The sequence below is a fragment of the Schistocerca cancellata genome, chromosome 2 (assembly GCF_023864275.1).
Source record: "Schistocerca cancellata isolate TAMUIC-IGC-003103 chromosome 2, iqSchCanc2.1, whole genome shotgun sequence".
Classification (NCBI taxonomy): domain Eukaryota; kingdom Metazoa; phylum Arthropoda; class Insecta; order Orthoptera; family Acrididae; genus Schistocerca; species Schistocerca cancellata.
In genome coordinates, this window is record NC_064627.1 from 568887327 (window position 1) to 568912287 (window position 24961).

The 24961-nt window shown below is 43.3% G+C and overlaps 1 protein-coding gene across 1 annotated transcript; it reads left to right on the forward strand.

Annotated features, from left to right (window-relative positions):
- Window positions 1–1659: 1659 nt before the first annotated feature.
- LOC126161292 (diptericin A) lies at window positions 1660–17858 on the forward strand. The gene is made up of 3 exons (XM_049917030.1): window positions 1660–1722; window positions 9314–9322; window positions 17649–17858. Exons 1-3 carry the CDS (start codon window positions 1660–1662, stop codon window positions 17856–17858), a joined length of 282 nt encoding a protein of 93 aa, XP_049772987.1.
- Window positions 17859–24961: the final 7103 nt, after the last annotated feature.

The following is a 24961-nucleotide window of genomic DNA, read 5'->3' on the forward strand; positions in this document are numbered from 1 at the left end:
CCCGCCATAGCATAGTCAGCTTACTAGCGATGCCCCAGTCCAAGTCGGCTTGAACTACTCATCTGTCACCGCACTGAGTCCTGAACTTCTAATGCCTCGCAAGAGACGCCCTACATGCGTTCATTAATGATACTTCATGTACGGCGCTTGAGATATCTTTCTACAAGCAATGTTAAAGTGAACCAAATAAGAGAATGTAAAGAAAAGATGCCAAGTTCTGCAAAGCAGATATCACGAAAGCGATATTGAAGGGCCTGGGTTGCTAAGAAGAACACTGAAATATTTCTCCGTTCAAGTATGCATGTCCGAAGGAGCAGGCACTATAGCGACTAGAGTCGTAGTTGCGAACACGGACGAACATCAGCTGTATAAGGGAATGACGAAAGTGAAAATTTGTGCCGGACCGGGAATCGAATCGGTATTTCCCGCTTAATAAGTGTGGTCGTCTTAACCGCTTTGGCTGTCAGTATACGACACACGGCCAGACCCAAATCTCCATATGTCCTGCTCCATAACTTGTACTCGTACACAAATTACGTAATTCCCATACAAGGGAGGACATTTTGATCGAAATTCGCTCCCCTGTATCGGCGGAGAAATGAGATATTGCATTGTCTGTGTTTTTAAGAAAACTATGCAATGTTCATTCAGATATGCATACGGGCAGCGACTTTCAATTAAAATGCGGTCCCCTGTACAGGAATTACATTTGTGTCTCTGACCACAGGTTCTGACGTAGGGACGACGACAGGTGGTTCGACGTGCACCTGATGGCAATAAATCGTTTACTACATCAGTTAGGTAATGAATATCTGTAGCTTACAAAAGCCTAATGAAAGTTAATAAACGTCCATTCGTGTGACTGGTATGCAATGTTTTGGAAGAAGAAGAACAAGAACAAGAATAAGAACAAGGAAAAGGAGATGGGGGAGGAAGAAGATTGAGGTTTAACTCTCCGTCAAGGACGAGTTTGTAAAAGACAAAGCACAAGCTGTGATTGGGTGGCGGGATAAGAAGGGAAATCGTTCGTGTCCTTTTCAAAGGCACCGTCCTGGCATTTGCCTTAAGTTATAGAGGGAAATCATATGTATACATTCCGTTCGAACAAGTCTCGATAAGCCCAACGATACCGATCGACCACCGTGTCGTCTTCGGCTGACAGGCGTCACTGAATGCGGATATGGTGTGGCACGTGGTCAGCACAACGCTCGCCCGGTAGTTGTCAGTTTTCATGACTGGAGCCCCTACTTGTCAGTGAAGTAGCTCCTCATTTAGCCTCACTAGGACTTGCCAACAGCGCTCTGCAGACCTGGACGATCATTTATCAAAGTGTTACTCAAGCCCAACAGCGCTTAACTCCGACGACCTGACGAGAACCACTGCGGTAAGGCCTTTGGTATATTGAGAGAAACCACATAAAACATTAGTATTGATGGCCAAGCCTGAATTAAGATCCGATGTCCTCCAGAATGCGAGTCCAGCTACTTACCGTTGCCCCTCCTCGCTCGGTGAAACCTTCTTAGCTGGAACACTTCTACTTGGAAAAACAATAGTTTATTACTAATGTCTCCTTCATTGATAATTCACGGTGTAGTACGAGTTCTCATTTGGATGCTGCTGGGCTTAACTAACAATTTTTATCTTCCAGAACCAACAACTATGAAAGTCGCTGTGGTGATCGTGGTATGTGCTGTAGCTCTCAGCAGTGCGTACCCTTCTCCCGCGGTGAGTACAGCAAAATTCTTATGTTTTTCTTGGCAGGAATGTATAAACCTTTTTCCCCAAATAATATAAGGGGCGATCAAACAGTTTCCGTTTGAGGGCGTTGCTGCAACGTACATGCAAAGTAGCGCGACGACGATGCGGGTATATAAACATCGACACCTACACAAGGAATTTGTGTAACATTCGTATCTTTCTAACGTGCCTGCTGTAAATGCGATATCCCAAATGTGTCCAAACATTTCTTCTCGTGTGCCGAAGGACAAACATACGTAGACTTCCATCGGAGAATGAAGAATGTGTGTGGGGAAGCATGTCTGTCGAAAACTATCGTTATAAAATAGTTGATGATGTGCTAGCAAAGGACCTCGACGTCATCTTCTGTCGCGTTCAACACATTATCCCACAGGAGTCAGGCCATCGTAAGGTCTGCACCCAGTGGATGTACCGCCCGTTGAATGCCGAACAAAAACTAAACTGGATGGCTGTTCGCCTGAAGCATCTGACGAATTTCACCGACACCGTATCGCAAATGTCATAACGCAAAAGTTACGCCAACTCTAGTGGGAGCCATCCACGAACCCGACATATAGACCTGATCTCTCTCCATGCGATTACCATCCCTTCGGTCACTTAAAAAAAGACGTTTAAGAGTCGATCCTGACGGACGAGGATGCGCAACAGGCAGTTACGGACTTCTTCACGCAGCAGGACACTTGACTGTCGGTGGGACCATTGCCTCAGTAGTCACGGCGATTTTGTCGACTGGCATTCCGATTGTGGACTATACGGCAATGGAACGGAAAATTTTTGATAGCCCCCTTGTAATATAGGATGGCAGAAATTTTCAATGTTTATCAGCATTAAAACCCAACGAAAGTTATTTAGGTAGCAATAGACACACAAAACGTCCATTAACTCACTTATTCTTGATTAATATGATTCTACGTATTTCCTATAACGATCCACAACTCGGAAGTTCTACTCGTTTTTAGGCTTTGCACAATCTTTTTTTTTTTTAGTACAGCACTCAGAAAATAGTGTATTTTGGCAGAAGCATATTGTTTGTGAGTCCATGTTTCTAGCAGGGTTTGTATTTCGAAAGCCATGAAACGTCAGTAAAATAAAACCATGTTCTTTTGGCTAATATGCCTAAACGAAACACCATCAGCAGTGCCTCTTAATGTGCTTCTCTTCGTATTTGTTCTCTAAATTTTCTTTCATTTCCTGCTCCGTATTAAGCGGCTAATAAGGAATTCCCTGCTGTGCAGTGATCTAAATTTACTGAAAACTACGGCACAAAAGCGTTGTCAGTTGAAACAAGTTTAGCTTTGGAAGGAAAATTTAACACTACTAATAGAAGCGAACCAGACATATCAGTGACGCAGACTGGAGAAGAGAAATTTTTGGTTTATTATTCCGTGAAGGTGCTCCTGTCTCATCCTTGCACTTCCCAGCGCTAATCGGAAGCCCACTGCCTTTTTGAAAGTGAATATTTCACAGAACAATTCTGGACGTGTACACAATGTGGAAGGTGTTAATTACTTGTGTTACATCACTCAGAAACCGTACCGAGCGAAGTGGCGTAGTGGTTAGCACTCTGGTGTCGCATTCGTGAGGAAAACGGTTGAAACCCACCACCGGCCATCCCAATTTCGATTTTCCGTGATTTCCCTAAATCATTTCCGATTTCCATCCCTGTTCTTCCCTGCTCCGAGCTTGTGCTCTCCTCGCTGTCAACGGGACGTTAAACACTGATCTCCCTCCCACAAGCCGTCCTTTTACGAAGTTAAGACATTTAGATAACTTGTCGGGAGACAAATCATCTGATTATCACATGATAGACCTTGCGGTATTGTTTGGTGCTACAAAAAGCTATAGAATATGCTGTGACAACTCCCAAAACCCAAACTGGTGAGTGAAAATACTCGTGTGGAAGTGTCCTTTCAAAACAATTTTTATATCATAATTGGTACTGCTGATTGCTACAGATAAGAAGTGTAAGCGTAATAAACTGAAGAGCCAAAGAAACTAGCCACGAGCGCGCAGAAGTGCCGCAACACGACGTGGCATGGACACGACTAACGTCTGAAGTAGTGGTGGAGGGAATTGACGCCAGGAATCCTGCAGGGCTGTCCATAAATCAGTAAGAGTACGAGCGCGTGGAGATCTGTTCTGAAAAACACGTTGCAAGGCATCCCAGATATGCTTAATAATGTTCATGTCCGGGGGTTTTGGTGGCCAGCGGAACTGTTTAAACTCAGAAGAGTGTTCCTAGACCAACTCTGTAGCAGTTCTGGACGTATGGGGGGTCGCACTGTCGTGCCGGGATTGTCCAAGTACGTCGGAAAGCTCAATGGACATGAATGCAAGTGATGCTTACGTACGTGCCATCTGTCAGAGTCTAACTTGGACATATCAGGGAGCCCATATCCCTCCAACTGCACACGCCCCACGCCATTACAGTGTCTCCACCAGCTTGAATAGTCCCCTGCTGACATGCAGAGCCCCTGAGGTTGTCTCGAAACCTGTACACGTCCACCCGCTCCATACTATTTGAAACGAGACTCGTCCGACCAGGCAACATGCTTCCAGTCATCAACAGTACAATGCCGGTGTTGATGGGCCCAGGCGAGGCGTTAGGCTTTGTGTTCTGCAGTCTTCAAGGGTACAAGAGTAGGCCGACGGCACCGAAGGCCCAGTCGATGACGTTTTGTTGAATGGTTCTCACGCTGACTCTTGTTGATGGCCCACCATTGAAATACGCAGCAATTTGCGGAAGAGTTGTACCTCTGTCATTTTAAGCGATTCTCTTCATTCGTCGTTGGCCGCGTTCTTGCAGGATCTTTTTCCGGCCGCAGCGATGTCGGAGATTTGATGTTTTACCAGATTCATAACATTCTCGGTACACTCGCGAAACTGTGAAACTGTCGTGCGGGAAAATCCCCACTTCATCGCTACCTCGGAGATGCTGTGTCGCATCGCTCGTGCGCCGATTATAACACCACGTTCAAACTCACTTAAATGTTGATAACCTGCCATTGTAGCTACAGTAAGCGATCTGACAACTGCGACAGATACTTGTTATCTTACATAGGCGTTGCCGACCGCAGTGCCGTATTCTGCCTTTTTACATATCTCTGTATTTGAACACGCATGCCTATACCAGTTTCTTTGGCGCTTCAGTGTATTTCCACAAAAAAGAAAGAAAAAAAGAAAGCAGTGGGCACCTCATACACACCATCCTCAGAGGAATGGGCCATTAAAGACTTGAAACTACTGACAAACTCAACAAAACGGCAAGAAAGACGTGAAACACCAAGAGGAATTATGAATAATACAGTGTAGATGATTAAGTATATTACACGAGAAATTCTGAAATACTTCTTTTATGTTCAAGTGCTTTTACCGCAACATGCATTTTCTGTAGACGCGATGTTTTGCCAATCGAAGTAATGGTGATACCGTTCTCAAACGTGGCAGTAAAGAGGGGCAGTGGTTGATACACATGTAAGTGTAACAGATTTCTGAAAACCGTGAAAATAGAGGATATACAAAAAATTAAGTGAACTGTCATTTATGGCAAATTAAAATTATTCAGCGTGCTTCTACTCAGTAGTTGAGTGGTGAAGTCCCAGACTTCGGATCGAATGACTGGAGTTGGGTCCCTGATCAACCTGGGTATTTTTGTGCCTGACTTACCACTTGTTTCCCCTCTGATAATATCTGCTGATGTTAAAAATACAGAGTTACTCCGAGGTTCGGAGTCTACGTTTAACTGTAGGTCTATCTACAACTGGGTAGATGTCAATTAATAGGTGGGAGGAAGGCTAAGATCATCGTTGCTAATGCAGCGTGATGTTCAACCTGCGCGATTATTAAAGATTCACCTTTTTTTACCAACAGATTGTTGAATGTTTTGAACACTGTTGTAGAAAAATGATAACACTTTTTCTTTTGAGTCATCAGTCTTCTGACTAGTTTGATGCTGCCAGTCACGAATTCGTCTCTCTCCATCTCAGAACATTCTCAATTACTTGCTGGACGTACTCCAATCTCTGTCTTCCTCTATAGTTTTTTCCCTCTACAGCTCCCACTACTACCATGGAAGTTATTCCATGATGTCTTCTTCTTATCAGTGTTTTCCATATATTCCTTTCCACGCCGCTTCCTCACAAAACCTCCTCATTGTTCACACGATCAGTCTACCTAATTTTCAACAGTCTTCTGTTGCACTACATTTCAAATGCTTCGATTCTCTTTTTTTCCGGTTTTCTGACAGCCCGTGTTTAACTATCATACAGTGCTGTGCTCCAAACGTACATTCTCAGAAATTTCTTCCTCAAGTTAGGGCTTATGTTTGATACTAGTAGATTTGTCTTGGTCACGAATGCCCTTTTTTCCAGTGCTAGTCTGCTTCGTACGTCCTCCTTGCTCCCTCCGTTATGGATTATTTTGCTGCCTAAGTAGTACAGTTCCTTAACTTCTTCTACTCCGTGATCACCTTTTCTGCTAAGTTTCTCGCTAATCTGATTTCTGCTACGTCTCACTACTTTCGTCTTTCTTCGATTTACTCTCAATCCACATTCTGCATTCATTAGATTGTTCATTCCATTCAGCAATTATTCTTCGCTTTCCCCCAAGGTAGCAATGTTATTAGCGAATCTTATCACTGATATCCTTTCACCTTGAATTTTAGTGCCACTCTCGAACATTTCTTTTGTTTCCGTCATTACTTCTTCGATGTAGTGCATAAAGTAGATTGGACAGTAAGAGCGAAACAATACATCCCTGTCCTACATCCTTTTTAATCCTTGCTCTTCTTTCTTCGTCTTCCACTCTTATTGTTCCCTCTTGGCTCTTGTGCATACTGTATTTTTCCCTTGTTTCCCTATAGCCTACCTCTACTTTTCTCAGAATTTCGAACATCTTCCTCCATTTGACATTATCGAACGCTTTTTCCATGTCGACAAATCCTGTGAAAGTCTCTTGGATTTTCTTTGGTGTCGCTTCCATTATCAACCGCAAAGTCAGAACTTGCTTTTCATAAAGTCAAACTGGTCTTCACCTAATGCATCCTCAATTTTCTTTTCCATTCTTCCGTATATTATTCTTGTCAACACCTTGGATGTATGAGCTCTTAATCTGATTTTTCCATAATTCTGGCACTTGTCGGCTCTCGCAGTCTTCGGAATTCTGTGATGATATTTTTCCGGATGTCAGATGGTATGTCGCCAGACTCATACACTCTACACACAAATGTGCATAGTCGTTTTGTCGCCACTTTCCCCAATGGTTTTAGAAATTCGGATGGAATGTTACCTATCCCTTCTGCCTTATTCGGTCTTAAATGTTCCAAAGCTCTTTTAAATTCTGGTTATAACACTGCATCCCCTATCTCATCTATGGCGACTCGTGTTAACGCTACAATAATCAATGATTTCTGTAAAACATGTATTTCACTTGTCAATATTGCTGCATAATTTTTTCATGAAACGTTCATGAAGAATTACATTTGATAAGGTGTACAAATTGAATAGCCAGATGAAGCTTCAGTTTGTTCGTAGATTATTCTCGCATGGTGTATCTGGTAGACCACTCTCCATGAAAGACAGAAATCGGGCTTCAAACCCTGGTATGGCTCACAGTTTTAATGTGTTACATAAGCTCTAAGGCAAAAAAAGACGCACCATGAAGGATTTATACAGATTGGTCACAGTGACATGCACAAAGGTATCGGAAAATGCAAAACTGTAAACTTTGGTGGTCGATGGATGAATGAGTGACGCTGCAGCTCAATTTCACCTCGCAGTAACCAGGGATCATGACGGTACTAGGGCATGAGGTCTTTGCGAATTCCATTCCGTGTACTCCGCTGGACAATAACTACGTATGCCTCGCAAACAGGCGCGTGAACAACATACGCAGTCACCGAGCGGAGTGGCGCAGTGGTTAGATACTGGACTCGCATTCGGGAGGACGACGGTTCAATCCCGGGTCCGGCCATCCTGATTTAGGTTTTCCGTGATTTCCCTAAATCACTCCAGGCAAATGCCGGGATGGTTCCTCTGAAAGGGCACGGCCGACTTCCTTCCCAATCCTTCCCTAATCCGATGAGACCGATGACCACGCTGTCTGGTCTCCTTCCCCAAACCAACCAACCAACCAACATACGCAGTGTCAGCCTTTGAGGGAGAGGACGTACAGTCGGGCTGAAAGAAGCCGGTTAGAGTACTCGGCGAATCGCTCGACGTTTGAACAGGAGAGATGCCACTACTGGACGATGTTGGCAGAAATGGATGAACCAAGGCCGAAGAAGGAAGCGGTAGATCTAAAGAGAAGACGGAACGTGAGAACCGAGCAATCGCCAGGAAGGCGCTCAGAGCACCGAACTGATTATTGTCATCGATCCGACGTGCAACTGGTGCTTCCCTTACCACAAGGGCGTCTCACAGAAAGGGGGCAGAGCTCACGGTGCCCATTGAGCCTTCTGCCATTGACCTCTGTACACCAGCAAGTCTGTCTGCAGTGGTGTCGAGCACATTCGGCCTAGAATGTCATACACAGTTGTCTTCAATGATGAGTCCCGCTTACAACTGAGCCCCTACGACCAGCGAAGACGTGTCTTGAGACGCTAAATGCAGCGGTGGGATACGAACCTGACTGTCGCTCGCCATGCTACCCGATTACCAGGAGTGATCGTTTTGAGTGCCATTTCATTTCCCAGCGAAAACCCCTTTGGTTGACATCCGCGGCATTCTTACAGCACAGCGTTACGTCAGCAATATGCTACAGCCCGTTTTGCTGCCTTTCATGGCAAGATTAGATTAGATTAGATTAGATTAATACTAGTTCCATGGATCATGAATACGATATTTCGTAATGATGTGGAACGAGTCAAATTTTCCAATACATGACATAATTAAGTTAATTTAACAACATACTTAAGTTAATATAACAACTCTTTCATTTTTTGTGTTTTTTATTTTTATTTTTTTTAATATTTTTTTTTTAATTTATATCTAAAAATTCCTCTATGGAGTAGAAGGAGTTGTCATTCAGAAATTCTTTTAATTTCTTCTTAAATACTTGTTGGTTAACTGTCAGACTTTTGATACTATTTGGTAAGTGACCAAAGACTTTAGTGCCAGTATAATTCACCCCTTTCTGTGCCAAAGTTAGATTTAATCTTGAATAGTGAAGATCATCCTTTCTCCTAGTATTGTAGTTATGCACACTGCTATTACTTTTGAATTGGGTTTGGTTGTTAATAACAAATTTCATAAGAGAGTATATATACTGAGAAGCTACTGTGAATATCCCTAGATCCTTAAATAAATGTCTGCAGGATGATCTTGGGTGGACTCCAGCTATTATTCTGATTATACGCTTTTGTGCAATAAATACTTTATTCCTCAGTGATGAATTACCCCAAAATATGATGCCATATGAAAGCAACGAGTGAAAATAGGCGTAGTAAGCTAATTTACTAAGATGTTTATCACCAAAATTTGCAATGACCCTTATTGCATAAGTAGCTGAACTCAAACGTTTCAGCAGATCATCAAGACATCCTGGGCTTGCATTTCAGCGAGATAATGTCCGCCCGCACACAGCGAGAGTTTCTACTGTTTGCCTTGTGAGTGTGTGGGTTTTATTTTTGTCAAGTTGCGCAATGGATTGATCCAACAAGTGCCCTTTGGCTCCTGCAAGAAACAATTTCCAGCACACACTACTACAGAAGTCAGACAGACGCTCCTAATGTACCAACAAGAACTGCTTGAAAAACATTCAGCAACAAATATCTTCTGGAGACGTCCGTTGTAAGGAAAAGACACAGAATTATTCTATATATTCTTACGTAACTAGTGGAATGCTTGGGTACGGGGATATTGCTAGTTAGCGTAGTAAAAGCATTAAACGAACGAAAAATATTATTTATTACAAAAAATTCTGAGAAATCAACTGAAACCTTTTCTTATAAAATGATAATAAATTACTGGGCTCTTTTCGGAACAGTAGATAGCTTCTTATTGATAGGAATGCTATTATTTTACAAAGTATGGAAAGGTTCTTCTCTCCCTTTTCTTTAAGAATGTTATTTGCTCGGCAGAATGGCTGAGAGCCGCGCCTACACAACTTGAATAACTTTCCTAGGTACGGTCAAGGCTGTCACGTGAGAAATGTGGTGGAGTGTACTGTTAGGGAGGACAGACGGGGCTCGCATACGTTGTAGCGCACAATACCGTGAGCTACGACTGCTGCCTGCATCGCTCGACGATGACAAATAACACAACTATCTCTTTCTGTCTGGATTGACCTTCGCCAATCAAACTCTCCCTACGCCTTGATGAAGTCAAGGACTCCTATCCGTCCCTAGTCTATTGGCGTGGTACACCGGTCAGATAACCAGTCCACCGCGATGCCACTCAATACTCCGCACAATAAGTGTGGCGGCCAACACAATGAACAACGTTTAATAGCGAGCGACTCAGTATAGAGTGTCACTCTGATTCGCTAACGACAGAGATGCTCTCCCAGTAAAGTACTGAAGAGAGACTTTGTTTCTCGCTCTTTGCGTACACGTACGAGCGCACTCGCACTCGTTACGTGTTCCCGCTCCAAGAACGCCAACGGAACGGCCCCTTTTTCTGGAAAAGTTGCAAGGGTATATCATCCACTGCCTTCCATCACTCCTCTGACTCTTTGCGTCAGAAAAATTCCGCCAATCAGCGTTGCTCTTTTAAACGGGAGAATGACGTTTCGTTTAAGTCGACCAATGCGGAAATCTGTAGCATCTCCTTTAGACGTATACTCTCCTCCTGTAAGAACTCCGTAACTACGCAGTCGGACCATGAAAAAATGCGTCATCTGGGCGCTCCCACACAATGGAGGTCACTATCCCTTCGCTCTGGCAAAAGCTGTCTTCTCTCTGGGCTCTCGCTTCAGCCGAAGTAGGTATGTTGTTGACCCAGCCCTCTGAAGGGACGGTCTTTCCAGGTGGCTGGTTTCTTCTTTAGAACGAAAATTCCTGTGGCCGTCATGTTGTGTACGCCAGCCTCGACTATTTTCAATATCAGTGCGCATTTGCGATTTACTTATAAGATTTGCATATCGCTTGCATGAATTTATACTCTACGTTATCGAGTATGGGTTCGAATGTAGCGTCCTGATGTACAGAGTACGATTGTGAGGACGGAATATGTAAGAAATGAAGGTCAGGAGACCACGCCACCTTACAGTCTGTCTCCCCAAATGAGAACTCTGGAGCATTATGGGTAGGCCTCTCCAACCAGCTCGGGATTTGGCAATCTAACGCACCTACTGGTCAGAATTTGGCACTATATCCCTCAAGAGGATATGTAACTTATCATTAATTGTGCATTCGAATAACTGCTTGGCTAAGGGCCGCAGGTGAACCAACGCAATTGAGTAAATCAATAACTGATTTGTTCAATTTCTGAAGCTCTTTCTCTTGAATAAATCATACAATTTTTCTTAAACTGTAATCGTTTATTTGTCTGTCCATGTGCATCACATCTATAGGCTTCTGTCCCATTCGGACAAGTCCTTTCTGTATCATGACGTCTATGTGTTACACTAAAGAAAGGTGAAAATATGGCATATGATGAAACGATATATTCTACAAAATATCACTAAAAAGTTTTCTTTATTCTTTTGCATTACAATTTATAGCTGCACCATTTCAGTAACGCCTTTCTATTGGTAAGACCTTATCTATCTGGTGTCACAAGGTCACATACGAGGCCAGTGGCTGGTAACTGAGCAGCAGTGTTCAGGGCGTTCTCATTAAATCGCACAGTGAGCCAGCGGAGAACTGAGCCAGCATCCCTCTATAACGAGTTAGATGTTGAACTCAGAAAGAGGCTGACTTATTAATTTGATACATCGCATAGCTTTCGGATTAAGGTTTCCACGAAAAAAGAAAAGAAACAGTATGAAAGTATTGCGTGAAATGGTAGACTTTTATTATCATCACCATTATTATTATATTATTATTATTATTTATTTGTGCTTCGTATTTTTTACCAAACCGCCCGTCTATCTTATCTAAGTAATCCTTTAACGTACAGAACGTATTGCTTCATAGGTACTTTTTGATTGTCGTTCCAGTAAACTCCTTGCTCAATTTATTGCACAATTTCTTTCCTTGCTATAAAATGCTGTTTTCATTTCCATGTTTATTCTTTCCTGATAAATGTCAGGTTCAGTCTAGATATTGTTCCGTAGTTAAAGACAGAGCTGTCTCTGCACAAATTATCAACGTTATTTTTCATGTGCGCAACTCATTGATATACGTACCAAACACATTGAGTGGTTAAAATGACCATTGTTTTTAAGATCCTTACAATAAGCTGTATTGCTGTTTTTACTTATTATTCTAGGCTCTTTTCTGTAGTTTTCAAACTGTGTTCATATTTTGTGCAATTGTTTCCCAGAAGAAAGTTCCATAGATAAGAACTGAGTTTACAAATGAATATTCTGTACATCTACATCTACATCCATACTCTTCAAACCAATGTAAAATGGATGGCAAAGGGTACTTCCGGTTGTACTAATTATTAGAACTTCTCTTTCACAACGGTCACTTTCGCGGGATGAAGTAGCTCTGACCCGCCTCCGATTTGGGCATTGTCTTCTAACGCACGGCTCTACTCCGCTGAGGACCTCACCAATACGCAACGCAAATAACTTTACGCCACATTTTAAATGAGTGCATTTCGTTTGACGATAAGCGGGCAGAAGCAAATTTAGGTGCGGATCTGCCCTGTATTTTAGATGATGATGAAACAAATGTGGTTAAGCTTTCAAATTTTATGACTGGACCCTGGCCTAAGCTTTTAGGCTGTAGTGTGTTGCAGACTGGATGGCTCATCCCTACTCTAGAAAGGGTCGCACGAGAGATCTGTAACAAATCTCTTTTGTATACTGACCAATGAACCGCAGGCTTCCGTCTGCTTACCTAGCCTATGTTAGCCATCACATCCCTTCGAGTTACACACAGGTATTCACGAGGGCGTGCTGAAAATTGACGCCGCCGCCTACTTTTGTATATGAAAAGTCTTAAGGATTTTAAATAAAACAAACGCTATCAACATTCTAACAATTTATTCTTTATGTCTACAAATTTGCAGCCTTCTGGCGCTGAAGGAATCCGAATTGTAGCGTATAACGTGACGGTATGAAACATAGCTACGTCGGTGCGTGAGAAACACCGAGCTGTAATCAAGTTCCGAATTCGGAGAGTTCGTCCACACGTGGAGCTCGCTCTCCTTCAGCATGATAAAGCCAGACCACACACGAGCGCTGCAACGTCTGCAACAGTCCGACGCCCTGGGTTCACTGTCGTCGATCTTCCACCGTGCAGTGCCGACTTGGCACCATTCGATTTTCATCAGTTCCCAAAACTTAAAGAACACCTTCGAGGAATTCACTTAGACATTGATGAAAAGGTGCAAGCAGAGGTGAGGTTGTAGCTCCGTCAACAAAGTCAAACATTCTGCAGTGACGGTATCAACAAACTGTTCAAATTACTTACGGGAATGTAGTCTGGTGACTTCGTCGACAAGCGACAATGTTTAGACATGAGCAGACCCTGCCATTTTCAAGGCAAAACTGCAGCTAGCAAGCGGTGTGCATGTGAATTTAAAACCTCGGGAATGATAACACACACACACACACACACACACACACACACACACACATACACACTGTAAGCACTAGTGCCATCGCAAAGCAAGGTAACCGACGTCAGAAGTTATCGATAGCGAAACAACTTGTTAATTCAGTTTCAACAGCTTCCTTAATAACAGTATCCTAATAGTTAGATGTGCTTGCCAGAATTTCCGTCTACGGCCTTTTTGCCTAACGCAGAGAGCGTTTGGAACAAGATCTAATATTTTGCGGAAATTTGATGTAAAGTGTGTTTATCTACCACCATCCAAGATCAATGTCCTTTTAGGGTCGGTAAAGGATGATTCCGGCTTGCGTAAGGCGGGCGTCTATCTTATTCCTCGCAGTTGTGGCAAATCATATACTGATCTCACTATGAGGAGTGTGTGCATAAGCGGCACACATGCTCACAACAGCCGAGCAAACCCGCCGTTGCAGAACGTCGCCTTGGCACTGATCATCCTATGGGACATAACAACACGGAGATTCTGGCACGCACTTCCATCTCTTGGGACAGGATAATTAAGGAAGTTATTGAAATTAAATTACCAAGTAACCTTATGAATAGAGAATGAGGTTTCTGTTTAATTTCTGCATGGAATCCTGCTCTCGCACTTGTCAGAAAACAGAGGGACAGAGCTTATGCTTCATCATCCGTTGATTGTTAATTTCACTATCGATAACTCCTGACGTCGGTCATCCTTGGTTTGTGATGACGCTAGCGTTTACTGTGTACATGTGTGTGTGTGTGTGTGTGTGTGTGTGTGTGTGTGTGTGTATTTTATCATTACGGAGGTTTCAAATTCGCTTACTTGATGCAGTTTTGCCTTGAAAATGGCAGGGTGTGCTCCTGTCTAAACATCGTCATTTGTCGACGACGTCACCCGGCTCCTTTGCTATAAGTTGTTTGAACATTATGTACGCCGAGAAAAACTAAGGTCTCACATCAATAAACTGATCTCTTGTTGCCAAAAATGCGTTCGTCGCCAGGGTGACCATGTTGAGAATTAAATATGTAGACATAAAGGATGAAGATGTAGCTCCAGTTAAAAAGCTTTTTGTTTACACATAAAAAAACTGAGGCATTAATTTTCAGCACGCTTTCGTGTATGAATAGTTCGGTTCCAGTTGTGACTCGTTGATACTGTAGACACAGAATACTGCTTTTTTTCGTTTTGTGAAGTTCAGAATTTTGTAATTAAACTGGCTGCAGAACACCGATGACGAAACTGCGGGCATAACATGCTGATGGCATTCTGTTTCCAACTATCTTTACGTGTTCAACCCACTTCAAATGAGAATCAGTATTCATTCCTTCAAGTTTTATGTGTAGAGGTGAATCTACATTTAATTTAAGTAGTTTGTTCGTTATTTATTCCATTTTCTGAAGAATTGCTCTGTGGCATAGGTGTTGTTCGCAGAAATCTCTTTAATCTACGCCTGAAAACAGTTCTCAGATGCTTTATTCCGTGGGTAGACTGTCAAAAAGTTTTATAGCTGCATATTTCATCCCTTTCTGTACAAAAGTTGATTCATTAAGCGGCAGTGCAGGTAAGTAGTGGTAATGCAGGTCAGTACGGGTCATGCAGGCCAGTAGTAATGTACCTGTGAATATCTCTGACAGTCTGAAGCTCAGATGGATTGGTGATAGCAACTTTTATTATAGAGTAAATAATCTGTGAAGCTGTGGTTAGTATTACAGCTGCTTAAAGAGATGCCTGCAAGACGTACGTATATGAAGCTCGCACATAATTCTTATTGCCCAAGTGAGCAATTACTACAAAATCTCATCCCATAAAGCATCCGTGAATGAAAAAGTGCTAAATACATTGATGGAAAAAAATGACAGTGCGTGGAACGAGGTATGTGACACAGACGATAGTTGGTAACCATGTTTTTACACCTGCAAGATTAGTGTATTCAAATTCAGATTCAAATTAATCGCATAAGGGTTGCCCTAATGCTGCGACTTTGAGGATGCAAATGAGATGAGCTTCAAACACACGCTACAACGGTCTTAAGTGTTAGTTACCTTTGAGATTGGACTTGGTGAATTGGTATTAGTCAAGAATGCCTTTAAAGCAACAGAGACGCCATTATCAACACGTCACAGAGTTTGAGCTAGGTCGTGTAATAGAACTACGAAAAGCTGGATGTTCCTTCTGCGATATTGTAGGAAGACTTGGTATAAATGTAGCCACTGTACATGACTGCTGGCAGCTGTCGTCACGAGAACGTAAGGTCGCAAGAAGACCGGGCTCAGGACGGTAACGTGCGCTACCGAGAGGTTAGACCATCGTATTAGGGGTATGGCTCTGGCTCAATGTTCTGCATGTGCAGCAGCAGTTTCAGCGGCAGTTGGCACCACAGTGACACAAATCAGTTACTTCAAGGATAGCTCCGAGCCCTGCCATGAACATTTCACTGACCCCGAACCACCGCCACTTGCAAGTTCGGTTGTGTCAAACGAGAGTGCCGATTGGCGGCTTGTCGTGTTTTCTGGTGAAGGATGGTTCTATCTCGGAGCCAGTGATGGTCGTGCGTTGGTCAGGAGGAGGCCAGATGAGGACCTGTAGCCAGCCTGGCTGCGCGCTAGACACACTGGGCCTACACCTGGATTTATGGTCCAGGGTGCGATTTCGAATGCCAGCAGGAGAACTCTCGTGGTTATTCCACGCACCCTGACCGCAAAATTGTACGTCAGTCTGGTGATTCAATCTGTTGTGTTGACATTCACGAACACCATTCTAGGGGCTGTTTACCTGCAGGATAACGCTCGTCCACATACATACCCCTGTTGTAACGCAACATAGTCTACGGCGTGTCGACATGTTGCCTTGGCCCGCTGGATCACCATATCTGTGTCCAAGCGAACAAATGCGGGATATCATCATACGATAACTGCAGAGTTATCCACGAACCGCCCAAGTATTGATCAAGTGCAACAGGCATATTGCAGCTGTGCAACACAATGCATGGAAGTATGCATGCTTTCATTCAACAGTCTGGTGGTTACACCGGTTTTTAGTGCACCTGCATTTCATATTTTGCAGCCTCTCCCAGATGTTATTCAATCTGTATATTGAGCAAGCAGTAAAGGAAACAAAAGAAAAATTCGGAGTAGTTATCCATGGAGAAGAAATAAAAACTTTGAGGTTTGCCGATGACATCGTAATTCTGTCAGAGACAGCAAAGGACTTGGAAGAGCAGTTGAACGGAATGGCCAGTGTCTAGAAAGGAGGATATAAGATGAACACCAACAAAATCAAAACGAGGAAACTGGAATGTAGTCGAATTAAGTCGGATGATGCTGAGGGAATTAGATTAGGAAATGAGACACTTAAAGTGGTAAAGGAGTTTTGCTATTTGAGGAGCAAAATAACTGATGATGGTCGAAGTAGAGAAGATATAAAATGTATACTGGCAATGGCAAGGAAAGCATTTCTGAAGAAGAGAAATTTGTTAAAATCGAGTATAGATTTAAGTTTCAGGAAGTCGTTTCTGAAAGTATTTTTATGGAGTGTAGCGATGTATGGAAGTGAAACACGGACGATAAATAGTTTGGACAAGAAGAGAATAGAAGCTTTCGAAATGTGGTGCTACAGAAGAATGCTGAAGATTAGATGGGTAGATCACGTAACTAATTAGGAGGTATTGAACAGGATTGGGGAGAAGAGGAGTTTGTGGCACAAATTGACTAGAAGAAGGAATCGGCTGGTAGGTCATATTCTGAGGCATCGAGGGATCACCAATTTAGTATTGGAGGGCAGCGTGGAGGGTAAAAATCGTAGAGGGAGACCAAGAGATGAATACACTAAGCAGATTTAAAAGGATGTAGGTTGCAGTAGGTACTGGCAGATGAAAAAGCTTGCACAGGTTAGAGTAGCATGGAGAGCTGCATCAAACCAGTCTCAGGACCACCCCACCGCGCCTCCGGAGAGAGAGCACCACTACGTCTTACAGTCACTGCTCGTCGGCGCCCGACGTTTCTTCAGAAATGACAACAACAACAACAACATTTCATATTTGCATTGGATTATCTTGCGCTTACATTAACTTGTAGTGTTAATCACGTTAATATGTTACCTGGGCTAATGTATTCCCGCAAATTCATTACTCTTCATTAGTTATTTTTTGGTGTTGCCACTTTCCCGTCGTTGTATATTAATGCACTGACTTCTACATCTGCTGAGCTGCCAATTACTCTAATTAGTGCACACCTTGTTCCGCAGGAAGACCGTGGCGGGATTGATGTAAACGTGCACCGCGAAAAGGGCGTGGGCACGGTGCTGGACGCCCAAGGCCAAGGCAACATCTTCAGGAGCGACGACGGCAAGACAAGGGTGGACGTGCAAGGCCAGTACGAGCGCGTCATCACAGGGCCTGCCCGCCACAGCAAGCCCAACTTCTCGGGGGGCGTCACCTTCTCGCGCAAGTTCTGAGTCCGCCTCGCCCCACCCCACAGCGCCACCAGAGAGAGAGCAGCACTACGTCTTACAGTCGCTGCTCGTCGGCGCCCGACGTTTCTTCAGAAATGAATTTTGTGTAGCTTGTTTCTCGTCATGCGTCTCCTGTTTGTGTCACGCCACCAGTTCCTTTGTATTTGCCTTTCCTTAGATCTGGGACATTATTCAATAAACAGCATTTACCAAAAAATCTTCATTTTGTTTCTCTTCCTTGCTTGTAAGTACCAATCGTAATGAAGTCAAGCTGTTCAACGGTTGCTGAAGTAATTCCCGACGTGCCTCACTGGCGTGTTTTCGGAGCCTTACTGACTGCACGATGTGCTCGAGGATCTAGATCTGGAAATGAGTCATTAAAATTACGAGAGCGTGCTGAAAAGTTATGCTTCCACGTTTTTTACGTGAAAACTCTGAAAGTATTTGGAATAAAATAAATATTTTTAACATTCCACGTCTTTATTCATTAAGCTTACATACAGGATGGCTGTTATTGAACTATATGATAGAAAAATGTAAATTAGTTACAAACTACGGCGTGCACACACTTTATTCAACATGCAAACGTCACAACAAATATTCGGATTTAGGTTTCGAAATGTTCGATATGCCTGCCATCATTGGCGATGATGTGGCGCAGACGAATACCAAAAATTTTGCGTGATCAGCTGAAATGTCGGAACATCGATGCTGTCGATGACCCCCTGAACGACAGTTTTCAGCTCAGTAAATGGTTTTGGGGTTATTGCGGCACGCCTTGTCTTTAAAATTGTCCCCCAAAAACAAGTTGCATGTGTTCAGATCCGGACATATGGCGGCCAATCGAGGCCCATGGCAGGGTCTCTGGGTATCCCAGAGCCAGAAAGCGGTCCCCAAAGTGCTCCACCAGAACAGCAAACACTGTCCTGTTTCGATGGAGACCAGCTTCGTCTTGTGTGAACCACATCTTTCCGAAATCAGGGTCACTTTGGATAATGGGGATGCTATCGTCTTCCAAAACCTTCACGTACCTTTCAGTAGTCACCGTCCCATCAAGGAGTATCGGACCGATTATTCCGTTACTGCAAATGGTTCAAATGGCTATGAGCACTATGGGACTTAACGTCTAAGGTCATCAGTCCCCTAGAACTTAGAACTACTTAAATCTAACTAACCTAAGGACATCACACACATCCATGCCCGAGGCAGGATTCGAATCTGCGACCATAGCGGTCGCGCAGTTCCAGACTGTAGCGCCTAGAACTGCTCGGCCACCCCAGCCGGACTGGACACTGCAGACCACAATCACCCACTGAGGGTGAAGCGATTTCTCTATCGCGAAAAGCGGATTCTCAGTCCCCCCGAATGCGCCAGTTTTGCTTATTGACGAACCCATCCATATAAAAGTGTGCTTTGTCACTAAAACAAACCGTACTAATTCTCATCGTGCCCCACCGCCAACCGTTTAGTTTGAATGTCCTAAAGCTAACCGTTCAGAAGGTATGACGATTTTATTTCACATAGTTCAATAAATGTCACCCTGTATTTATTTTCCAACGCAGTCACGCTGGCGACTAACACATTCTCCCAGTGAGAAATAAGTTCGCTGATATCGTCAATGTAGAATGTTTGACATTGTTAACGGAGCCACAACCTCACCTCCGCGTACAGCTATTGATCACTATCAAAGTGTCGTCGTCGATAGCGGTTTTTAAGTTTTGCAAACAGATGAAAATTGGATGAGGCCAAATTGGAAGTGTATGGAGGGTGATCCATGACAGTGAACCAAAGTCGTCGGCTTGTTGCAGACGTCGCAGCGCTCGTGTGGGTTCCGCCATTGTCATGCTGAAGGAGAGGGTGCTCCGTGTGTGGACGAACTCTTAGAACTCGTGCTTTCATTTTTCTGAGGGCTTCGCAGTACAGCGACATAGTTACGTTACACACCGCCATATTACACGTTACAATTTCGGAGTCCTCTAGGAGCCGACAGTTGCAACCCACATCATCGAAAGCGGAAAAGTCGACTTCGGAGCCATTACTTTTCAGCACGTCCACGTAGTACATCATGTTTGCTAACTGGTCACAAGAAGTGATGATGGAATAAAGAATATATAAAAATGCAGACGTACTTTAAGTCTTCAGAAACTTTATCCTTCACCAAATATAGAAAAACAGTGTTCTATGACTATCAATACCAGTTGTAATCAACTCATAAAAAAACCTATGTACAACAATTTGTGTGGATATTAAACGAAATGATTAGATTGCCTCAATACTAGGCAAAGCATGTGGCTGGCTTCTGTCTATTGTCAGGACACTAGAGAAATGCAGTCAGTCGGCAAATGATTACAAAACCTTTGTGCGTCACATCGTAGAATATTGATTAAGTGCGTTGAGCTCAAACCCGACAGGACTGCTAAAATATACTGTGTGGACATGAAATGAAATGATTACATCTCCTCAGTACTAGGCAAAGCATGTGGCTGACTTTTGTCTGTTGTTGGGACACTGGAGAAATGTATTGTCTGCAAATGATTACAAAACCTTCGAGCTTCACGTCATAGAATACTGATTAAGTGCGTTGGGCCCAACTCCAATAGGACTGATAAGTTACATTGAACGTATAATAAGAGCTGCACAACGACTCAGGAGACAGTCACAGGAACGTTGAGAAACCAGAATGTCCCTCAAAAGTCTTCTTACAATGTTCCAAGGACCAGTACTAAATGAAGAATCTAGGAGTATACGACAGCCCCCGCTGTACAGCTCTCTGAAGGGTCGCGTAGACGAATTTAAACCGTTTACCCGTCACTCAGCCATTTAAATAGTCATCCTTCTCGTATTCCATAAGCGAACGGTACGGGAAGAAACCCTAACATGTTGTACAATGTACCATACATTTCACAGCCGTTTGCACAGAACGGGTATAGATGCAGAAAGTAGAGCTGTGAGTCAAAGGCAGTGTAAACTTACTAGGCACGGTCTTATTGGGGAAATTGTGGGTCTTTCTCTTCGCCTGACTTGGGAACCCCATGATCCAGTCGGTCTAAGCGACCTACCATCGAAATAAACTGCCTTTAACATCGAATATCTCTTCGCACGACACACACAAACTAATTTACTTATTTAGTCTTTCATACATGAAACTGTATTTGGTAACCCAAAACATAAAAGGTTTCGTTGTCATGGTCTTCAGTCGGAAAACTTCTTTCATGCGGCCCTTCACGATTGTCTATCTCGTAAAAGTCTCGTGATCTCTGCGTAACTATTGGAATCCGTATCCATCTGAATCTGCTTACTTTAGCGTGGTCCTGGTCTTAACCTTCAATTTGTGCTTCCCCCTCACCTCCTTCCACTACCGAATTTAATGCAGGATGTTCAAAAAATGTGTCATAGAACTGAAAGAAAAGTGCCTACAATTATACCTGTATTTCCGGAAACCAATACCTGCTGAGGTGGTCCGTTTTACTTGTGGTGATTAAAATGTACTATTCTCTGGTAAAGATCGTCTTGCTGTTTATCGTGCGATGTGTTACCAGTGCTATTGGAGAAAGTTACCCTTGCAGACAGAAACTACTGTGGTTTGTACACGATAGTCCACTACCTCGTATTTTAGCGACTCTGCGAGAGCAACTCACTGCAATCGATTCTTCGAGAAATCCGGTAGCATGCTCTCCCCGTTCACCGGACGTGAATCCGTTGGATTTATGGCTATGGGGACATCCAAAGGCACTGGTATATGCCCAATCCGTCGACGATGTGCAAACGACACAGGAACCTGTGGTCAAGACATGTGACGCAAATCGGATGGCGCGTGAAGCACAACCGCCATCTTTAAAAGCTGACAGCAGCGCTGTGCCACGGAACTGCCGGCAGATAAGATCGGCAAGAGAGATCCAACGCTAAGAATGGTTATGTTGACTTCGTATTTACAGCCGTAATTTGGCTAAAAAAACCGATAGAATCAAAGACTTTCTGATTTTCCTTCGTAGATACTTGGTCTAATGGCTCTGGTGGGCGCAAGTTTACTGCGTTGTTTAGATTGTCTAGTGCCAAAATAAATAAATAAATAAATCTTTTCAGTACTCTAACTATGAAGACTGTTCCACCGAATCTTCGAATCGGATTTTGGCACTATGAACATGTTGCTCCACCTTCTTCATAGTTTTATATACCTTCGTTGAATTCAAATTTGATTTAAGATGCATGTGAGTAGCGTCCCTGTTTTTCATCGTTCGGTGTAGCTGAGCTGTGAGCCATACAGCGGGAGCTTTCCTCACTGCAGTTGGACGCAAGGGGAGTGTTTGTTTCTGAGAAGTGCGAGTTTGATAGTAAGTTCGCGGATTTCGCCAACTGCAGCGAACACTCTAGTTATTTGCTGCTGTTGAATTTGCGAGAAATCCACTGTTAGACTATCAGTGCCTTAACGTACCTCCAGGTTACAATGAGTGATTTGGTTTCTTGAAACTGGGCGAGTTATTGAGAGTTATTCATAAAGATAGACAAAATTTGATTAATTTTTGTTCCTTAAAAAATCTCATTCCAAGACTTCTATTGCCATGTCACATTAGAAAGAGTGAATTGGCTTCAGTATCTTCATAATTGTTGGTTATCGTGTGCCTACTTAATCATATCGCCGGTTGTGAGGCATAGCAGACGGCTCTCCACTGCTATCTAGTGAACGTGGTTCGTGAGTTTTGACAGAGGACTTTGGTATCTGGAAGGGGGGTATTTTCAGAGACTGTGTTAGGGCTTGAGCGGAATACCTTGGTTGTTCACCGTGTGTGTGTGTCAAGGAAGTCTACCTTTTTGACGGCAGCAATTACAACTGCCTTTATGACTGAATTTTTCTCGTCAATTCGCGCTGCAGCCTAAGGAAATGAGTCACACCTAAATTCAATAGCTTTTGCTAAACTACTCTTAAATGCATGAGTTGCACAACGTCGGGGCTGAAGTCCAATGTTTCACTTGATGCTATTCGTGATAGTGCCCCATGTACGTAGTTGAAAACTATGGCTCGGTGAGCATGTCGCTGACGCGCGTTTGTGCAGTGGCGCTTGACTCTAAGGTAAGCCGGTTCGAATCCTGGCGGCGATGACAGTATTTGGCCGGCAAGAAGAGGAGAAATGGTGGCGTCAAGCTTCTGATCACGAGTTCCTAAGTCAAAGTCCAGCCTGAAATTCCAAACGTCCTCGCCGTGTGTCGTGCAGTGAGGGAATGTAACACCGTTGATGGTGACCCGATCATCGGACGGAGATGTTAAACTCGGCTGCTGCCTTGGTGTTATTCGAGAGGAGCAGGCTATGTGTCGGCATCGGATTTCGCCTTCTTCTGATCATCATACAACACGAATGTAACACTGCACTATACATTACATTCATCACTCTGACCTACTCTCTACAAAGCCACATGCGTCTCACCGCACACTTATCTATAAGGCAAGGGTCCAATGTGCGCGAAAGAAAAACAGTCTTTCCGACAGGCAGCAGACACCAGTCATGGGATGTCCCATCCAACAATGACATATGACATTTATGTTTTTACATTACTGCATTGAGGATTTTTCTTGCTACCATCTGAATGAGATAGAGCTGACCCTGGAAAGCTGTCGTCTCACGATATTCATACCAGCTTATGCCTAACCCTTCAGATTATGTGGTAAGTTGTAGCATTTGTGATATGTTGATGATGAAGAATGGTCGTATGGCTGAAGAATGAAAGATACAACTTTTCTTTATGACACGCAACATTTTTTTTCCTGAGCATGACTTCCTTCTGTAAGGGTATCCTCTTATATCACATAATTGTTATAGTAAGGCCTTGATTTTGTATTCTTTTTGTTTCTTTCTCTTAGGACACATAACTCCCACTATTTTTTGTTGATGGTTCTATGTGACGATATGATGTCCCACGACTGAAATAATTACTAAAAGGAGAGAAGAATGCTTCAGCTACGCAAGCGGGTTGTTGTCAACACAATTTTCCATTAACGTGTCAACATCTTCCAGTCTTCACCAAGGAATATTATACCGAAGTACACAGGTCGTGCATAGCTTTACTGTGTATACTATGACGAAACAAACCAAAATCAAAGATTGGTTTGGTTCACTATAACTTAAGTACACGAAAATACGCGAACTCTGTAGTCTGCTATAATATTCCAAGGTAACACCAGAACATGGTGAAAGAAACATATGTGAACGATTCGTAACACGTAAGGAAATGCGTGAGAAATTTTCTACACATAACTGCTCTAAAAACTTCGTGAATAGCTACTACGCAAATTGGTTACCAAATTCCTGAGGAACTGCATTTACCTTCGAACAGGTCTTTCCTTATACAGGGTGTTTCAAAAATGACCGGTATATTTGAAACGGCAATAAAAACTAAACGAGCAGCGATAGAAATACACCGTTTGTTGCAATATGCTTGGGACAACAGTACATTTTCAGGCGGACAAACTTTCGAAATTACAGTAGTTACAATTTTCAACAACAGATGGCGCTGCAAGTGATGTGAAAGATATAGAAGACAACGCAGTCTGTGGGTGCGCCATTCTGTACGTCGTCTTTCTGCTGTAAGCGTGTGCTGTTCACAACGTGCAAGTGTGCTGTAGACAACATGGTTTATTCCTTAGAACAGAGGATTTTTCTGGTGTTGGAATTCCACCGCCTAGAACACAGTGTTGTTGCAACAAGAAGAAGTTTTCAACGGAGGTTTAATGTAACCAAAGGACCGAAAAGCGATACAATAAAGGATCTGTTTGAAAAATTTCAACGGACTGGGAACGTGACGGATGAACGTGCTGGAAAGGTAGGGCGACCGCGTACGGCAACCACAGAGGGCAACGTGCAGCTAGTGCAGCAGGTGATCCAACAGCGGCCTCAGGTGTATTTCTATCGCTGCTCGTTTAGTTTTTATTGCCATTTCAAATATACCAGTCATTTTTGAAACACCCTGTAAGTAGAGCGTTGTAAACTGTTCGGCATTGTTTTTCGCTTTCTATCTCCGGTATTGTGAGTACCTGCTTGTACTTTGTCTTCTAGGAAATGATTTTTACCTGCATTATTTAGGACTGCTAACTTCTCCTTCAGCTACTGACTTAC

Excerpts from the sequence above, each read along its gene's own strand:
- LOC126161292 (XM_049917030.1), top strand. The coding sequence starts at position 1,660 with ATGAAAGTCGCTGTGGTGATCGTGGTATGTGCTGTAGCTCTCAGCAGT.